Below are 13,718 nucleotides of genomic sequence, written 5' to 3'. Positions count from 1 at the left end.
TGGGACTTCTGCTGCTTGTGGGTACAGCTGAGCCACACATCACTCTCATGGGAAGACCCCAAGGTACCTGTACTGCTCTTGGTGCAGTCCAGCTACAGCAGCCTCCCTTTCTAGATGGGGTGATCAGCCTCCCCAGGAAATGGACCATATGTGAAAGGCAGGTATGTGTTTTGAAAAGAGAAATTCCACATTTTCCTGAGCAGCCTTCCTGATACAGGCCAGGCTCCCCAAACACTGCCCAAGCCCAGCAGCCTCTCACTTACCTGCCTGTGTCACTGAGCTGCTTCCCACCGATCCGGTCGAGCCCCGAGGGTCCATAATCCCACTGCACTTCCTTGGCAGCTATGTAGTATTTCCGAACTCTCCCATCCAGGCTGGATTCCGCAGCTTGCCGGGAACAGGGCCGGACTTCATAGAGTGCCCCCATCCCAGCTGTCCAAGACACAAAGGTAGACACTCACTTAGCCCCTCCAGCCAGCCTAAAGGGCAGTCACACCTTCCTCCCCTCTGCTGTCCCAAAAGTCACATGGATGGGACAAGGCAAGTGACTCCACAGCAAGTTTTGTGTCAGTGAGCAGAACTTGTATCCTTAGATACTGGATGCTGTGGAAGTATGGGCAGAGAGCAACTGGAGTCTTCTCCTGTCCTCAGATCTATCCTGCAAGTGCCTCTTACAGGGACCAGAGCTCTTAAGGCACCGCCTCATCTCAGCTTTCAGCTGTACCAAATATCAAACATCACACCGTAGTACAAGTCAGCCCCACCAAAGCTGCCCGGGACATTAGTAACCAGCCCACTCCCAGTTTTACACGACAAGGCATCACCCGCTCATCTGGGGACATTTTTCATGCCCAAGGCACTGTTCCCTACCACACTGTACATCATGTACATCAAAAACAGAGGACACAGAGTCCAAGACACATTCCACCCTCTGCCTTACCTTGTATGTGATCATTGACCTGGCAGCTCAGCAGCCATCTCCCAGGGTTCCTGGGGATCATATCTGCTGTAACAAAAGTGGCTGGGAAGAGGCTGGCCACATCTGTCCTGTGGCCCCGGATTTTGAGTGTCTCTCCATGGAAGTAGGCTGTGTGAATATCAATTTCATTGCCCATCCCGAAGAGGTACCATGAAACAGAATCCCCAGCACACATCTTCACATCAGGGAGGTTGCCAAACACATAACCATTAATAGCTGCAAAACCAAGCAAGCCAAAATTAGAGAGCAGAAAAGAGGCCTTCAGAGCTCCTGCCAGCAGGTGACAGCACAGACACGACAGGAGGGTGGACCTAACCAGAACTCCTCCTCCTCTTCTCCTTTGGAGAGCCCAGCTCCACAGCTCATTCCTAAAACAAAGGGTATAAAAGCTCACTCAAGCCAAAGATAAAACCAAAACAATACTTCCGTTTTATGGAGTTGTTGCCCTGTCCCTGAGATATTATTTCCTAAGCACGGGATCTCAGAGCAGATCCTGGAGCACTGATACTCCTGAGTGTCTCAGCAGACACAGTGGCCTCACAGAGGTGGCACTGACCATGCATTTTATTGCTCTCCTGAAATTCCTCATCTTCTTTGTCTACAGAGCCGGGATCTGAGCAGAATGATGCAATGTTCTCATCCAGGTACCAGCTTAGGTTCTCATCCACCACACTGAACATCAGAAAGAAATCAACATCCACATCCCAGCGTCTTTGAGAGCTGCCAGTCAGTGTTCCTGAGGTGAAAGGAGAGAGGAATGAACGGAGAAAAATCACTCCTGCAGAAAATCATACATCAGGCAAGAGATTAAAACAGCAGTAGCAGAGTAAGTCTTGGTACATGAGTTGGAGACAGATGCTTTCCCAACATCCTCACAGCTCATCACAGAGCAGCAAACGCACCCTTTTCCAAAATACCCCTACTCGTACAGTTCCCTCTCCCAAGCAGCTCTGCCACTGCAGGCCTCAACTACACCACCTTCAGTCTTCTCACTCCTGCTGAAACCAACCACTCGCCACATTTTTAATACAGAAACTAGATCTCAGACAAGAGACCTGCTTTTAACATGGATTCAAGCAGCTCTCTGGGACCAAGAGGCCTGCAAGCCCACCTGCCCAACCACTAAGGGATAATGACAATGCAATGACCAGAATCCAGCTAGAACCAAGGTACTGCCCTCTCTAACCAAGCTGCATTTCCCCCTGAAGCTGGGAGCTGCACACCAGAGTATCTTCACATCCTATCCTTATTCATGTCACCACAAGACCTTTACATTACAGAACTGCAGGCCTCAGCTGCTTTCTCTTGGTGTTTTCACCTGTTTTACATGTAAGTAAAGGCCCAATTAATCCAGATGCAATGTCCCTTGGTGCATCAATATGAGAGTGGTAGATCCAGGTCAAGCAGTTTGGGTCATCATCAGTTGGACTGTGATCTTCAGGGACAGTCCAAGTATAGGTGTAATTCCTTCCTGGGAAAACAGCATCATCCTTCTTCTGATCCTGGGGGGACATATCAGGATACAGGGATCCTAGAACAATTGAGCAATCACAACATCCATTCAAGAAGAGCCAAGACGCCCACACATGTAACCTTATACTGAACTGAGACGCACCATCCCAAGGCTGAAATAGTGTTTAATCATCACTTCCTCAAAGAGGCAGAGGCACACAGCCACTGTAAGGCAACTTGCCCAGTAAACAGGTCAGCACAGAGTCAGCAGGATTATTTCCGTTCTGCCTGGCACTGCTTTGCCTTCAATTCTGCACTGTGCCCCCACAGTCAGTCTCCTTACATTCTCTGGAGCTGATCAGTGTTTTGGAGGTTCTAAAATCAAGAAACCTGGGCCCAGGTCAGGACTCCAGCCCCATGACCCTGCTAACCCAACACCTGGTGTCTTTACCAAGCACCCAAATGCCACTGCTTTCCAGGTGGGGCTTTATGGACAGTTCTCCTCCACACATACTCCTAAATTCCCAATGAGAAAAATCTGTCTCCATGATGGCAGTAGCTCATTTACCTTCAGAGTCCTTTTTGTAGAAAACACCATGAGGATGGATTGTATACGGTCGAGAAGCAAAATTTTTTAGGTGTACTTCAATGGTATCCCCTACTTCTGCTCGGATGACAGGCCCGAGGAACCCCAGCCAGGCGGGTTTGGGGATCTCAGTGGTGTACGTGGAGTCCGTGTATTGCTTATAGACAGATTTCTTGTACGTGCTTCCCACCCTGTCCTTCCCAGACTGCAGGAATGCTGAGGCCTGGCTGTTGAATTCAAAGGGATAGGCACTATGAGTCATCATTATACACAACAGCTGGTCAATACTGCAGCAGAGTGATGGTGACACTTCACTTTCCGGGATACAGCCAAAAGCCTTGGCATTAGAGGACCCTGGGATGCTCTAAGCCACCCATGCATGGCCACAACCTCAACCCCAGCTCTTCACCAACAGACACAAAATGCACCCTGAACTGTGCCCTGCAAACATGAAATGGGAAGGACAGTGCTTCCCAGGCAATCCCACGTGGGTGTCACAGGGAGAATCATGCCTCCTTCAGCCTTCACTGGGCTCTTCAAATCACACTTCAATTCCTTTGAGGCATTTTCAGCTAATTCACAAGGCAGGCAGAGTGGGGTCCTGAGCTCTCTGGCCAAAATTTGAAGTCTGAAAGATGATTTTGTACTTAACAGTTTCCAAATTCCTTCCAGAGTGGCAGACAAGTCAGGCAGGTACATACCTAGCATGTAACCAGCTTCTAGAGTTAAAACCTCATACAGATACTAAAGTTTAACTCACGAGCATATTTGCTCTTTAGGGGTAATTCTTAATAGATAAGAGATGAATCACAGTCCAGGTATTAGTAGAACCAGCCTAAACGAGATCCAAGGTCATTCCCCTCACTTCCCTCTTCGGATTGACAACCCACAGCAATAGAGGAGCCCTGGAAGGGAGCTAAACTCTAACGCACATCTCAGAGAATGAATAGTGGAGACCCAAATATTGAGCATTGGCCCCATTGTGCAAAAACAGGCAGGGCTTGGCCCTGGCTATACATTCCAGAGTTCAGCCCTGCCAAGTCATCCCGGCAGCCATTATCAGCAAAGAGTTTAAGATAATTCTCACTTTGTTTTACAGATGTGCCTCTTTTTCCTCAAACAGTCCATCTCTTCCCATCAAAAAAAACCTCCTTGAAATAATTTGCTACCTCTACCAATCATATCAACATCTCATCCCTTTCTAATCACCAGCAGTTTCATTTCTGCAGTCATTGTACAAATAGGTCCCATTAACTAATTGTTTGCAGTGACAACAGTTTTTAAATTGCTTTTAAATTCAATGGCCCTGAATTTAATTTCCTTCTCTTCGTGTATTATGAGAGAAACCAAACAAAATCCACTGCATTCATTATCGCTTTAGGAGTCAGTGGTAACATCTTTATTAATCCTGAATTTTGGGGTGTTTCCTGTGAGCTTATTTACACCCACACAGCCTCTCCAGAGAACAGAGTTTTCCAAGCTAAACTGATAGACCTTGATGTTTCTGCGCACCCTTCCAGTTTCCGCTCTGCTGTTTCTGAAGGGGGTGTCTGAACCTGAGTGTTAGTTATTATGGAGGGGTAAAACACTGAGAGCAGGTCAAAAAATACCAGCTATCTGCCACAGAAAATGAGGGCAAGGAAAAAAAGCACAAATGCCTTTAAAATGCTATGGAAACCTTATAAAAAACAAAGCAAACCACACATACAAAAAAACAGCAACCAAAGAAAAAGGCTTGATGTTTTGAAAGCTAAACCCAAAACACTGTTTGTGTAGTTACTCAAACCAATTATTGCAGTTTCCAAATTTATTTTCGTAAGGAAAACAAAAATGTTTTTCAAACATCCCCTAAAATCCCTTGCAGGAAGTCCCATTAAGTCTAAGGCTCGAAATTCCACCAAAATGAAAACAAGCTGGCTCTGCGAAGTCATTTATAAAAAGATGAAAAGTCATCATGCTTCAGGATAAACAAGCTGATCACCAGCTGGAACTAAGCAAAATGAAACTCCAGGGTAGAGCATTGCAAAATCTGGGCTATTTTAGAACAATCCGTTCTGTATCTCCTCTATTTTCTGTTCCGTGTTTGTTTTCCATACACTTCTCTCTAGTGTGTGGGCTCTGGACTCTCCAGACTAACCATCCCTTTTCCCACTGACACAGGTTTTACCACAGGAGCATAAAACAAGTTAAACATTAAGCTCATAAATATCAGAATCTACAGGAGTGTGTCTCTTGCTTGCTGAGATGCCCCAAAATACTTGCATTAAATTACACATCAAATGACAGCTTAAAGCCAGCCCCAGACTAAATTCTGTTAGAAGCGAACGTACCGGTTTTGTGCAATACTCTGGTTAGCGAGCACATTTCTCCCAGTTGGAGCATAGTTCCAGTTCACCTCATGGATCCCCAGGTAATAGACTCGGATGACACCCCCAGCAAATGCGGGAGACAGCACGGGGATGCAGAGCAGCAACCACCAGACTGACCCCATCGCAGCCTGAAGGGAAGGCGTCCTTGGAAGCTACACCTATTTGGGAAGCACAAAAAGAATGAAACAGAATATGACCATTTGGTTTGAAGGTCCTGGACATTTCGAGAGGGTATGAAGAAATCAGGTGTAAGTATTATTGGTATCATTATTCAAATATTGAAGAAGGAAATCACTCTGTAACAAAACTGACACCTCAAGTGGATGGAGATCATGCCTTGGTAATGAGCCCCCAATACCAAAAGTGCTGCTTTCATAATAGTTTAATTAACTCTTTTTTCACTACTGCCCACCTTCCAAATCATCCTACAGGTCCGCATACAAAGCTCAAGGAAATAGTCCTGAGCAGGTATGTGCATATTTTAAACTGTCACCAAGATCTCGCTATTCTAAGTCACCCGAGCAAGTACAGTTCAGTCAGTATGAAGTAATTTTAAATTTTAACTTCTTTAAAGATGGCTCTTAGGGAGCAGCTATCTGTAATACAGGATTATATCTCAAACAGGCTGTACAAGGTTTTTCCTTTCTGTTCCATTATTTCCCCAATGATTTTGATCAGTAAGTAGCTCGCTCATAAAACTTCCAATTGACACCAAGCTTGCTGGCAATAAACATCAGAAATACTCCAAAGAGATTTGGGAAAAAGTTAGGGAAACTGTCTGAAATCATCAGTTATGTGAACACAGGCTCAAACAACAGCCTGAATGAAGGCGAAGCTGATGCAATATGAGGCAGTAGAATTACACCAAAAGATAAGGAAGGATTAAACTGCATTTAAAAATCACATGAAAATGACGACAAAAGCCCTCACACAACGATACCCTTAACAAAGCTGGATTTAGCCAACAAACAAACTGCACCTAAACAAGATGCTGAGATACAGCTCTTGAGACATATAACAGCAACTTAGAATAGCAGAGAGAAACAGATAGCAAGAGAATCAGAAACATGACCTAGCAAGAAGACTCAGAAGAATCAGTTTTCATACAGAAAAGGATGGTGACACAGCACCACGGCTACGGTTTTTCATAAAGAGACTGTCATTCTTTATTCTTACTGTCTTTGTTCGTAACAGCAACATGAATTGTCTGCAGCAAAGCTGGATATTCTCTAAGCTTTCAGTCAGCACAGCGTCACACAGAGCTGCTTTGAAATCTCTTCTAACACTTAATACCCAACAGCCATGATTCAGCCCCAGCACACAGCAATAGACTAAACACCTTCCAAAGTTTCACTTCTTGATTTCCAAACATGCTGTGCTATTCTCAGAAGCCAATGTTTCCAAACAGTCATTAAATTGGAGGAAGCTTGGACACACATTCTTTCCCTCCTTTCTCAGAAGGGAGCTGTCAGGATCTCTAAATCGGTGGTCTGGATCCATCCAACACAGCATAGCTCTGCTCCAGTGGCTCCCCCAGCAAGTCCCCTTCAGAAGCTCCTGGTCATACACCTGACAAAACTCAGATACAGAACAGCCCCTTCAAAGCAGCTTCAGCAGGGTGGGAGCAACAGCAGCACTCTGGCTCATACCCAGCCCTACACACCACTCAGCCACTGATTTACTCCCCGCTGCTGTTCACAGGGAGGTAAAATACCTTTCTTGACTCGCTCTGCGCCAACATGGACTCAAAGGATAGAGTTCGGAAAGCCGTACCTGCGCTGCTTCACGCAGCAGACCAGCAAAAGGCAGAGGTGACGGTAACGCAGAAACAGCAGCACCAGTCCCCAGCCTGAACCCTGCCACCACACACCCCGAGGGAAGGGCAGCGGGATGCTCCTGAGTCAGCCCAAGCTGCGGCCTTCGTGTCAACTCAGGGCAAAGTTCGCGGGAGCTTCCTGCGCACGGGGCGGCTTCCTCGAGGCCCGGAGCCGCCGAGCCCAGGCAGCCGGGGCACACTGCTCTTTGTGCGCTCCCATCCCGCTGGCCTGTGCAGGAAGTGCCACACCACGGGGGAACAGCGGCTCTCTCTTTTCATTTTTCTCATGAAAAATGCAGATGGTGACAAACCCGCCGTGCCGGAGCCCCTGCTCACCGCACCGAACCTCCTCCGCACGGCGCCCGTCAGGGGAGTCACACGCAGTGTGCTCTGTGCCGTGCTCTGCCACTGAAGAGTCAAGGACAAGCCTTCGGGACACCCTTCCCAAAGCTTTACAAAGAGCCCCACCTGGGATTCTGCTTGGAGTTTGACCACAACATCGCACACACCTCTGGGGGCAATTCTAGGGAGCGGCAAAAAACATCCCTGAATGGAGATGTAGCAGATGACACAGTCAGTGCTCACACGCCCTTCACAGTAGCTAACCACCATTCAGTTACTCGACTAGTGCAAGGTGAAAGTAGCTAAATTAGTTTCAAAAAGTTTTTGCTTTCCATTTTTCACCGATATTAATATTTGCCTTGATTAAGGAAAAATAATAATAAAAAAAGAAACAATACCAAAACCAACCCAAGTTTTATACGACATCCATCCCTGAACCTTGTACTTTACAGCAGAATCCTCCCCCAGGACTGCCCTTTACCAGGTCCCCGACAGCACAGGAATCGCGAATGAACGGAAATCAGAACTCAGGCAGCTTGGTGGGATCCAACTCCCATCTGATCCAGGCGGACGATGCAGGGATATTCCCCGACACCTGACTGCAGGGAAACCACAGCCCGAGAGCGAGGGGAAAGCACGGAAGAAGGCAGGAGGACGGGCGGCTCATCCCTTACGTGCGGAGCGGGAGGCGGCGCGGCGGGGCTGCAGAGCGGGACGCGGGAGCGCCGGCGGGGACCAGCCCGGGAGGGACAAAGGGGCACTGCCTCCGCGGGCTGACCGAGCCCGAGCCCGGCCCGGCCCCGCAGCGCCGACCGCGCCCGCTCCCGCCCACAGGGCGGGCCGGACTGCTCCGCCCCGCACCTGCGGGAGCGCCTCGGCCCGGCCGCGCCTCAGCCGAGCCGCGCCCCGGAGCCCGCCCCGCGGCGCGCACCTGCCCGCCCCGCCCAGGGCTCGGCCCCCGGTGCGGGGAGGCGGGCGGAGGCGCAGGCAGAGCTGCGGCCGGCGGCACCCACCTGCTGGGCGGGACCTGCGGCGGGACCGGGCGAGCGCTCCCCGGGGACTTGACCGGAACAGCGGCTGCGGTCCCTTTAAATGCGGGCGGTGACGTCACGCGGCCGCGCGCTCCCCCGGGAGCACAACAAGAGTCACGCTCGCGGCCGCCGGGGCGAGGGGCGGGGTTTGGCGGCTCCCGCCAATCGGCGGCCGCTCCGCGCGGCGGCCCCGCCCCTGGCTGCGTCGCGCGGCCCCGCGCGGCCCGTCCCCGCTCGCGCGGCCCGTCGCGGTCCGAGGATGCGGGAGGCGCCCCGCGCTGCCCCGCGGCCCCGCCGCGCCCGCCGCGCCCGCCTCCGGGCCCGTGCCCGTCCCCGGCTTCCTCGCCAAGCTCTGGGCCTTGCTGGAGGATCCGGACAGCGACGACGTCATCTGCTGGAGCAGGGTAAGGTGGCGGCTCGGGCCCGGCCCGAGGAGGCCCGCGCGAAGGACTCGAGGGTGGTGGAGGCGCCGGGCCGGGGCTGCGGAGCCCTGAGGGCGGGCGGGCGGGCGGTGGCGGAGGGTACCCGGCCGCCCGGAGCGCGCCGAGCCCGCTTCCCCGCCCCGCTTGCGGCGGTGCTGCCGGACCGGCGTGCGCGGGGCCGCGCCCGGGCCCCCCCCCACCGCGTGCGGCCCGCGGCGGCGGTGCCGGCGCAGCGGGACAGCCCCGGGGGACAGTCCCCAAATCCCGGTCAGCAGCTCTGAGCGGTGAAAGGACGCTGTCAGGAGCCATTAGCTGCCCATTTTCCTTCCGGAGCGGAGAGATACGTGCCCTGCGGGCACAGGGCACGGACACACCGACCAGACGCCCCAGACACGCACTGTATTTAGTTTCGTTTCCTGTCATTTTTAAGTCCGTAGGATTTTTCTACACTTTTTTCCAGCTGTTTGTCCTTTACAAAGGCAAAGATGAAAAGAGACACAATATTTTTGTTCTCTCCGTGAACAACATAAAAGTGATGCAAAAAGCTCTCCCTGTTTCCAGGAAGTTTGATCTTGAGCGTATGATAAATCTGGCGGTGCTGGTGTCACACTTACTCCTGGTCACCGCTGGGTTGTGTTGTCTGAACTTTCGGTAACTCAGCAACGTTACGTGGTTATTTTTAGTGATGACATAGCATGCACAATGGAAGAATCTTGTCAGGAGCTGGGCAGACTGATGAAGGGAGATGAAATCTCTTTAGCGGCACGAATTCCATTGGGGTTGTGCAATGCTTATGTTTCACGGGGACAAAGGGAGCAGGTTTGTAGAACGATTTTGCTTTGGATTAAGATTGGTGTGTCAGGGCTTTAAGAAAATTTCCTGTTCAATAGAAGTGTTCAGTGTAATTGTGTCTTTGAATTCAAACTTTTTAGTCCAGTCCCAAGTACTCAGAAGTGTTCCCACAGACAGTTCACTTGGTGGAGTCTTTTGCCCTTGTCTGCTGTCAGAACAGTCTCTGCTGATTTATGATCTTCGCTTAAGAGCAACACCTTAGAAAAGCTGTGCTTATTCGCTAACTGTTACTTCTGCTTATTTTCTAGAATGGCGAGAATTTCTGCATTCTGGATGAGCAGAGGTTTGCCAAGGAGCTGCTCCCCAAGTACTTCAAACACAACAATATCTCCAGCTTCATACGGCAACTCAACATGTGTAAGCATCAGCAGTTCCCACTCTGTCTGCCAAGTTCCTAGCTACTTGGCTTTGGTTTGGATTTCTTTAAACAAGCAAATGGACTTGGCAACTCTTTCATCCCTGAAAACCTGAGCCCTGGCCTTAAGTTTGCTTTGCAAAAGAAAAGACTGATGATAGAGCTTTGTTTAGTTTTTGTGTTTTAGCTCCAAGTTGTTTTGAGTAACTGCTGTAGGAGTATATGTGCTGGTGCCTACAGTGGAGTGAGGTTCCCTGAGCTCCAGCGTTGCTCTTACAGCTGACCTGTGTGTCCCTAGGGAAGCAGAGGCTGTGTGTACACCCATATACCTAGAATGCGAAAAAAAATTGCCTGGATTTTGGGGCTGCCATTGCTCTTGCTTGCTTTGCTGTGTTGGAACTAGATCATTCCTGCTGATGAGCCGAGCTGGAATACATTTCTCATCATGTTTTCTCTGCTCAACTTTTGAGGATCATTTGGCAGCGTTGCATAGCACGTGTACAGCGTGGCCAGGCAGAGGGGAGCCCTGAGGGTGCCTCAGGGGCACAGTGCAGCATGCAGGACTGCAGCAAACAAAAGGAATAACTACTGAAGCTTCTGGGACCACTGGAGGGACAAACAGCAGAGGAGGCACTGCTTTAGTTAGAATTTCAGACTGATGGGGAGGAGCTCTCTGTCCTTGCCCAGTAGGTTTGCCTGATCTCTCTAGCTGATGCCTGCATAGGTTTTGTAACCTATAGCACATCTCTTTAGTCTCTGGACAGAGGGTAGATGCTTCTCTTTGTGTTGTGTGCTTGCATTTGTAAAATCCATCACTTCAGTGATAGAGGAGAGTCCAAAGAAACAATCATTTCTTCCCTTATAGCCAGGACAAATGAAAAAAGATTAAATATTCCTACGTAGATGTACAATGTAGTAGCAGCCTCCTTTTCCTGCTGGATCTATCCTGGCTTTCTAATAATAGTTGGAGTGCAATAATTGTGTTAAAACCTTGACTGAGGAGAGGGGTGGATTGGCCTGTCAGCTGAATCATTCATCTACCCTGTGGTGTGTTGAGCAGTGATGGAAATAGAACTGGCAATATCTTACTTTATGCAAGCAGTCTAGTATGAAGAAGGTGCTCTGCTGCAGGTGTTCACAGAGGCAGGCAAGGAATTAACTTTTCTGCCTTGCTTTATTCTATAGACCATGGTGGTTTATGACAGCATTTGTTTTGATGTGTTGTTGTCAGCGATAAAAGGGAAAGTACCATTACTCTGCATCCACTGGGACATGATTTTATTCAAGATGTCATAATAAATCTCATTTCTATCTAACTGTTGTGAGGGTTTGTATGTGGCTATGATGGTTTGGCCGTGGGCGTCCTTCCCATGGATGCACAATGGCCTCTGCTGTGCAGCTGCCAAGGGCAGGCAGTGGTACTGTGGAACTCTCTAGCTGTGAAGATCAGAGCAGTGAAATGATGGAGCACTAAGAAAGGCTACCTTGGCTGTTTCTCATAGTTTCTGCTCCCAGTAACTACAGTGCAGTGGGTTTTTTGGTAGCATTGAGCTTTTCTTAAGCTGTATGTATTCTGGGTCAGCTTTCAACTGGAAGAAATGCCTTTGTTGATTTCCTCTCCACAGATGGTTTCAGGAAGGTGATTGCTCTGGAGAATGGTATCATTACAGCAGAGAAAAGCTCAGTCATTGAGTTCCAGCACCCTTTCTTCAAGCAAGGGAAGGCACATTTACTGGAAAACATCAAGCGCAAGGTATAGTCTAAGCGCATATTTACTTCACTTAGTTACGAGAAGTGGCTTATCAGGAGCACATATGGGTGTTTCAAACACAGCCAGCAAATGCCATGGGAACCAAGGTAACTCCCTCGTGATGCCAGGACGGTGCTTGGCTGGGCCTCCTTGTGCCAGTGCTTAGACAAAACCTGCTCTGCTCTTGGTGGTGAACTGGGGTAGGACCATGTTCTGCACCATCATCAAACCACAGCCCTTCTCCAGAGTTCATATCCCTGATTGCAGCTTAACATGGTCTGCACTTCTGTCAGCATCTCCAACTCCAAGAAGGGCACAAAGTGAAAGGAACAAAAGAAAATACATGCCCATTTGACACCCATTAAAAATTAGCACGGTCATTAGTAACCAGTTCACTTGAATGAGTTTGCCTAAATTATATTGCTCCTCCAAAACTGTGTTGCCTCTAAGCTACATCCTTATGAGCACTTTTCTGTTTTTCTTTTGTACGTTCAGGCCTTGTCTGACCTGTTTCTGCACAGATATTTATCCTCTATTGGCACATTACAGCCCATAATATCCTGAGGAAGAGAGTATCATGATACATCACGTTGACATTTGAACAGCAGAATCTTTTCTTTAGTCTGTCGTCAGGTGTGGCTGCATTGCCCAGGGTAATAAAAGCCCAGGGCAGGCTGGAGAGCCACAATTATGTTTGGATTGATTCTTTGCTGAGCTGCCCCTGCTTGGAGCCAGAATCGATGGAGTGGCTCTGGCTGGGGCCTGTGCTCCCCCCGCTGCTGTGACCGGCGTGTCCCAGCGTGCACACCTGGCAGGGCAGGTGCACGGTGATGTCAGGTGTGGCACCATGTGTCCCAGGGGTGGTGCACTGGGTGGAGTGTTCTAGATGGAGAGACAAAAGCTCTGCTCAGAGCCAAGGACATTCGTAGGAAGCACTGGATAGGCTGGTGAAATACACTCTTTGTTGCACAGGAATTGTTAGTGGGTTTTTTGCAAAACAGTCATTAATTTTCTTGCTCTTTTTACTGTCTGGAATGGGACTATATTCCAGTATTGGCTATAAACTGTATTTCAAGCCTCTGTCAGGACTGCAGATTTGAATGCAGGACTTGCTTTACTTACTCCATTTCACTTTGAGCTCTACTGGTGTGCAGATGCCCTGTCTGACTTCACAGAATACCAGAATGGTTTGGGTTGGAAGGCATCCTAGAGCTCATCTCATTCCACCCACTGCCATGGGCAGGGACATCTCCCACTGGACCAGGATGCTCCAAGCCCCATCCAACCAGGGGTGGATGGGACTCCCAGGTTTCTCTGGGCAGCCTGTGCCAGTGCCTCAGCAGCCAAGGACTGAACACCCCGATTAGCCAGTTGGGGACTCTGAAGAGCAGTTACTTGTACTTGGGCGGAATTTATATTGTCTCTTGTTTTCTTGGATGCCGGCTGGCTGCATTCAGAATTTCCACACACTTCCTGCAACTTTTGGTTGTCTTCCCTCAGAGAGGTGGTGTGCTAAAGAGAAATCAGACAGTCTTGAATTCCTTTTGGGATGCATCCGGTGTACATTAGCCTAAGTTACTAACTGCAAGCAGCAAACAGCAAAGCATCTAGACTGCAGAGAGGGAGGAGAACTCTCAGACCCTTCATTCCATCCTTTGCACCATGGGATTGTGTCAGGAAAGTAGTTAGTGATGTCTGAGAAGTGATTGCACAACAGCTGTGGTCTGTTCAAGCACAAAGGGATGGGATGTTGATTTATGATGC

The 13,718-nt window shown here is 49.4% G+C and overlaps 2 protein-coding genes across 7 annotated transcripts in view; one reads left to right on the top strand and one right to left on the bottom strand.

Annotated features, from left to right (window-relative positions):
• The window catches only part of HEPH (hephaestin), a 23,379-nt gene extending 14,777 nt beyond the window's left edge, over positions 1-8,602 (bottom strand). The window contains exons 1-7 of one of the 6 annotated variants that reach the window (XM_040089680.1): positions 8,558-8,602; positions 5,348-5,544; positions 3,000-3,244; positions 2,298-2,510; positions 1,536-1,715; positions 941-1,195; positions 264-432 (exon numbers count right to left, since the gene is read on the bottom strand). In XM_040089680.1, coding sequence (XP_039945614.1) covers positions 264-432; positions 941-1,195; positions 1,536-1,715; positions 2,298-2,510; positions 3,000-3,244; positions 5,348-5,508 — 1,223 coding nt within the window. In that variant the 5' untranslated portion in view covers positions 5,509-5,544; positions 8,558-8,602. Of the gene's footprint in view, positions 1-263; positions 433-940; positions 1,196-1,535; positions 1,716-2,297; positions 2,511-2,999; positions 3,245-5,347; positions 5,545-7,159; positions 7,262-7,952; positions 8,178-8,218; positions 8,303-8,557 lie in introns of those variants that run through there. The other 5 variants (XM_040089678.2, XM_040089682.2, XM_040089681.1 and 2 more) reach the window with 5 other exon arrangements.
• LOC120765853 (heat shock factor protein 3-like) overlaps positions 7,126-13,718 on the top strand; it is a 17,491-nt gene continuing 10,898 nt past the window's right edge. Inside the window, exons 1-5 of the mRNA XM_058424198.1 lie at positions 7,126-7,203; positions 7,617-7,836; positions 8,834-8,979; positions 10,098-10,206; positions 11,830-11,957. Coding sequence (XP_058280181.1) covers positions 7,126-7,203; positions 7,617-7,836; positions 8,834-8,979; positions 10,098-10,206; positions 11,830-11,957 — 681 coding nt within the window. The remainder of the gene's footprint in view (positions 7,204-7,616; positions 7,837-8,833; positions 8,980-10,097; positions 10,207-11,829; positions 11,958-13,718) is intronic.

The sequence above is a fragment of the Hirundo rustica genome, chromosome Z (assembly GCF_015227805.2).
Source record: "Hirundo rustica isolate bHirRus1 chromosome Z, bHirRus1.pri.v3, whole genome shotgun sequence".
Classification (NCBI taxonomy): domain Eukaryota; kingdom Metazoa; phylum Chordata; class Aves; order Passeriformes; family Hirundinidae; genus Hirundo; species Hirundo rustica.
The sequence above is the reverse complement of the archived record's forward strand: the minus strand, read 5'-3'. Positions and strand labels throughout refer to the sequence as shown.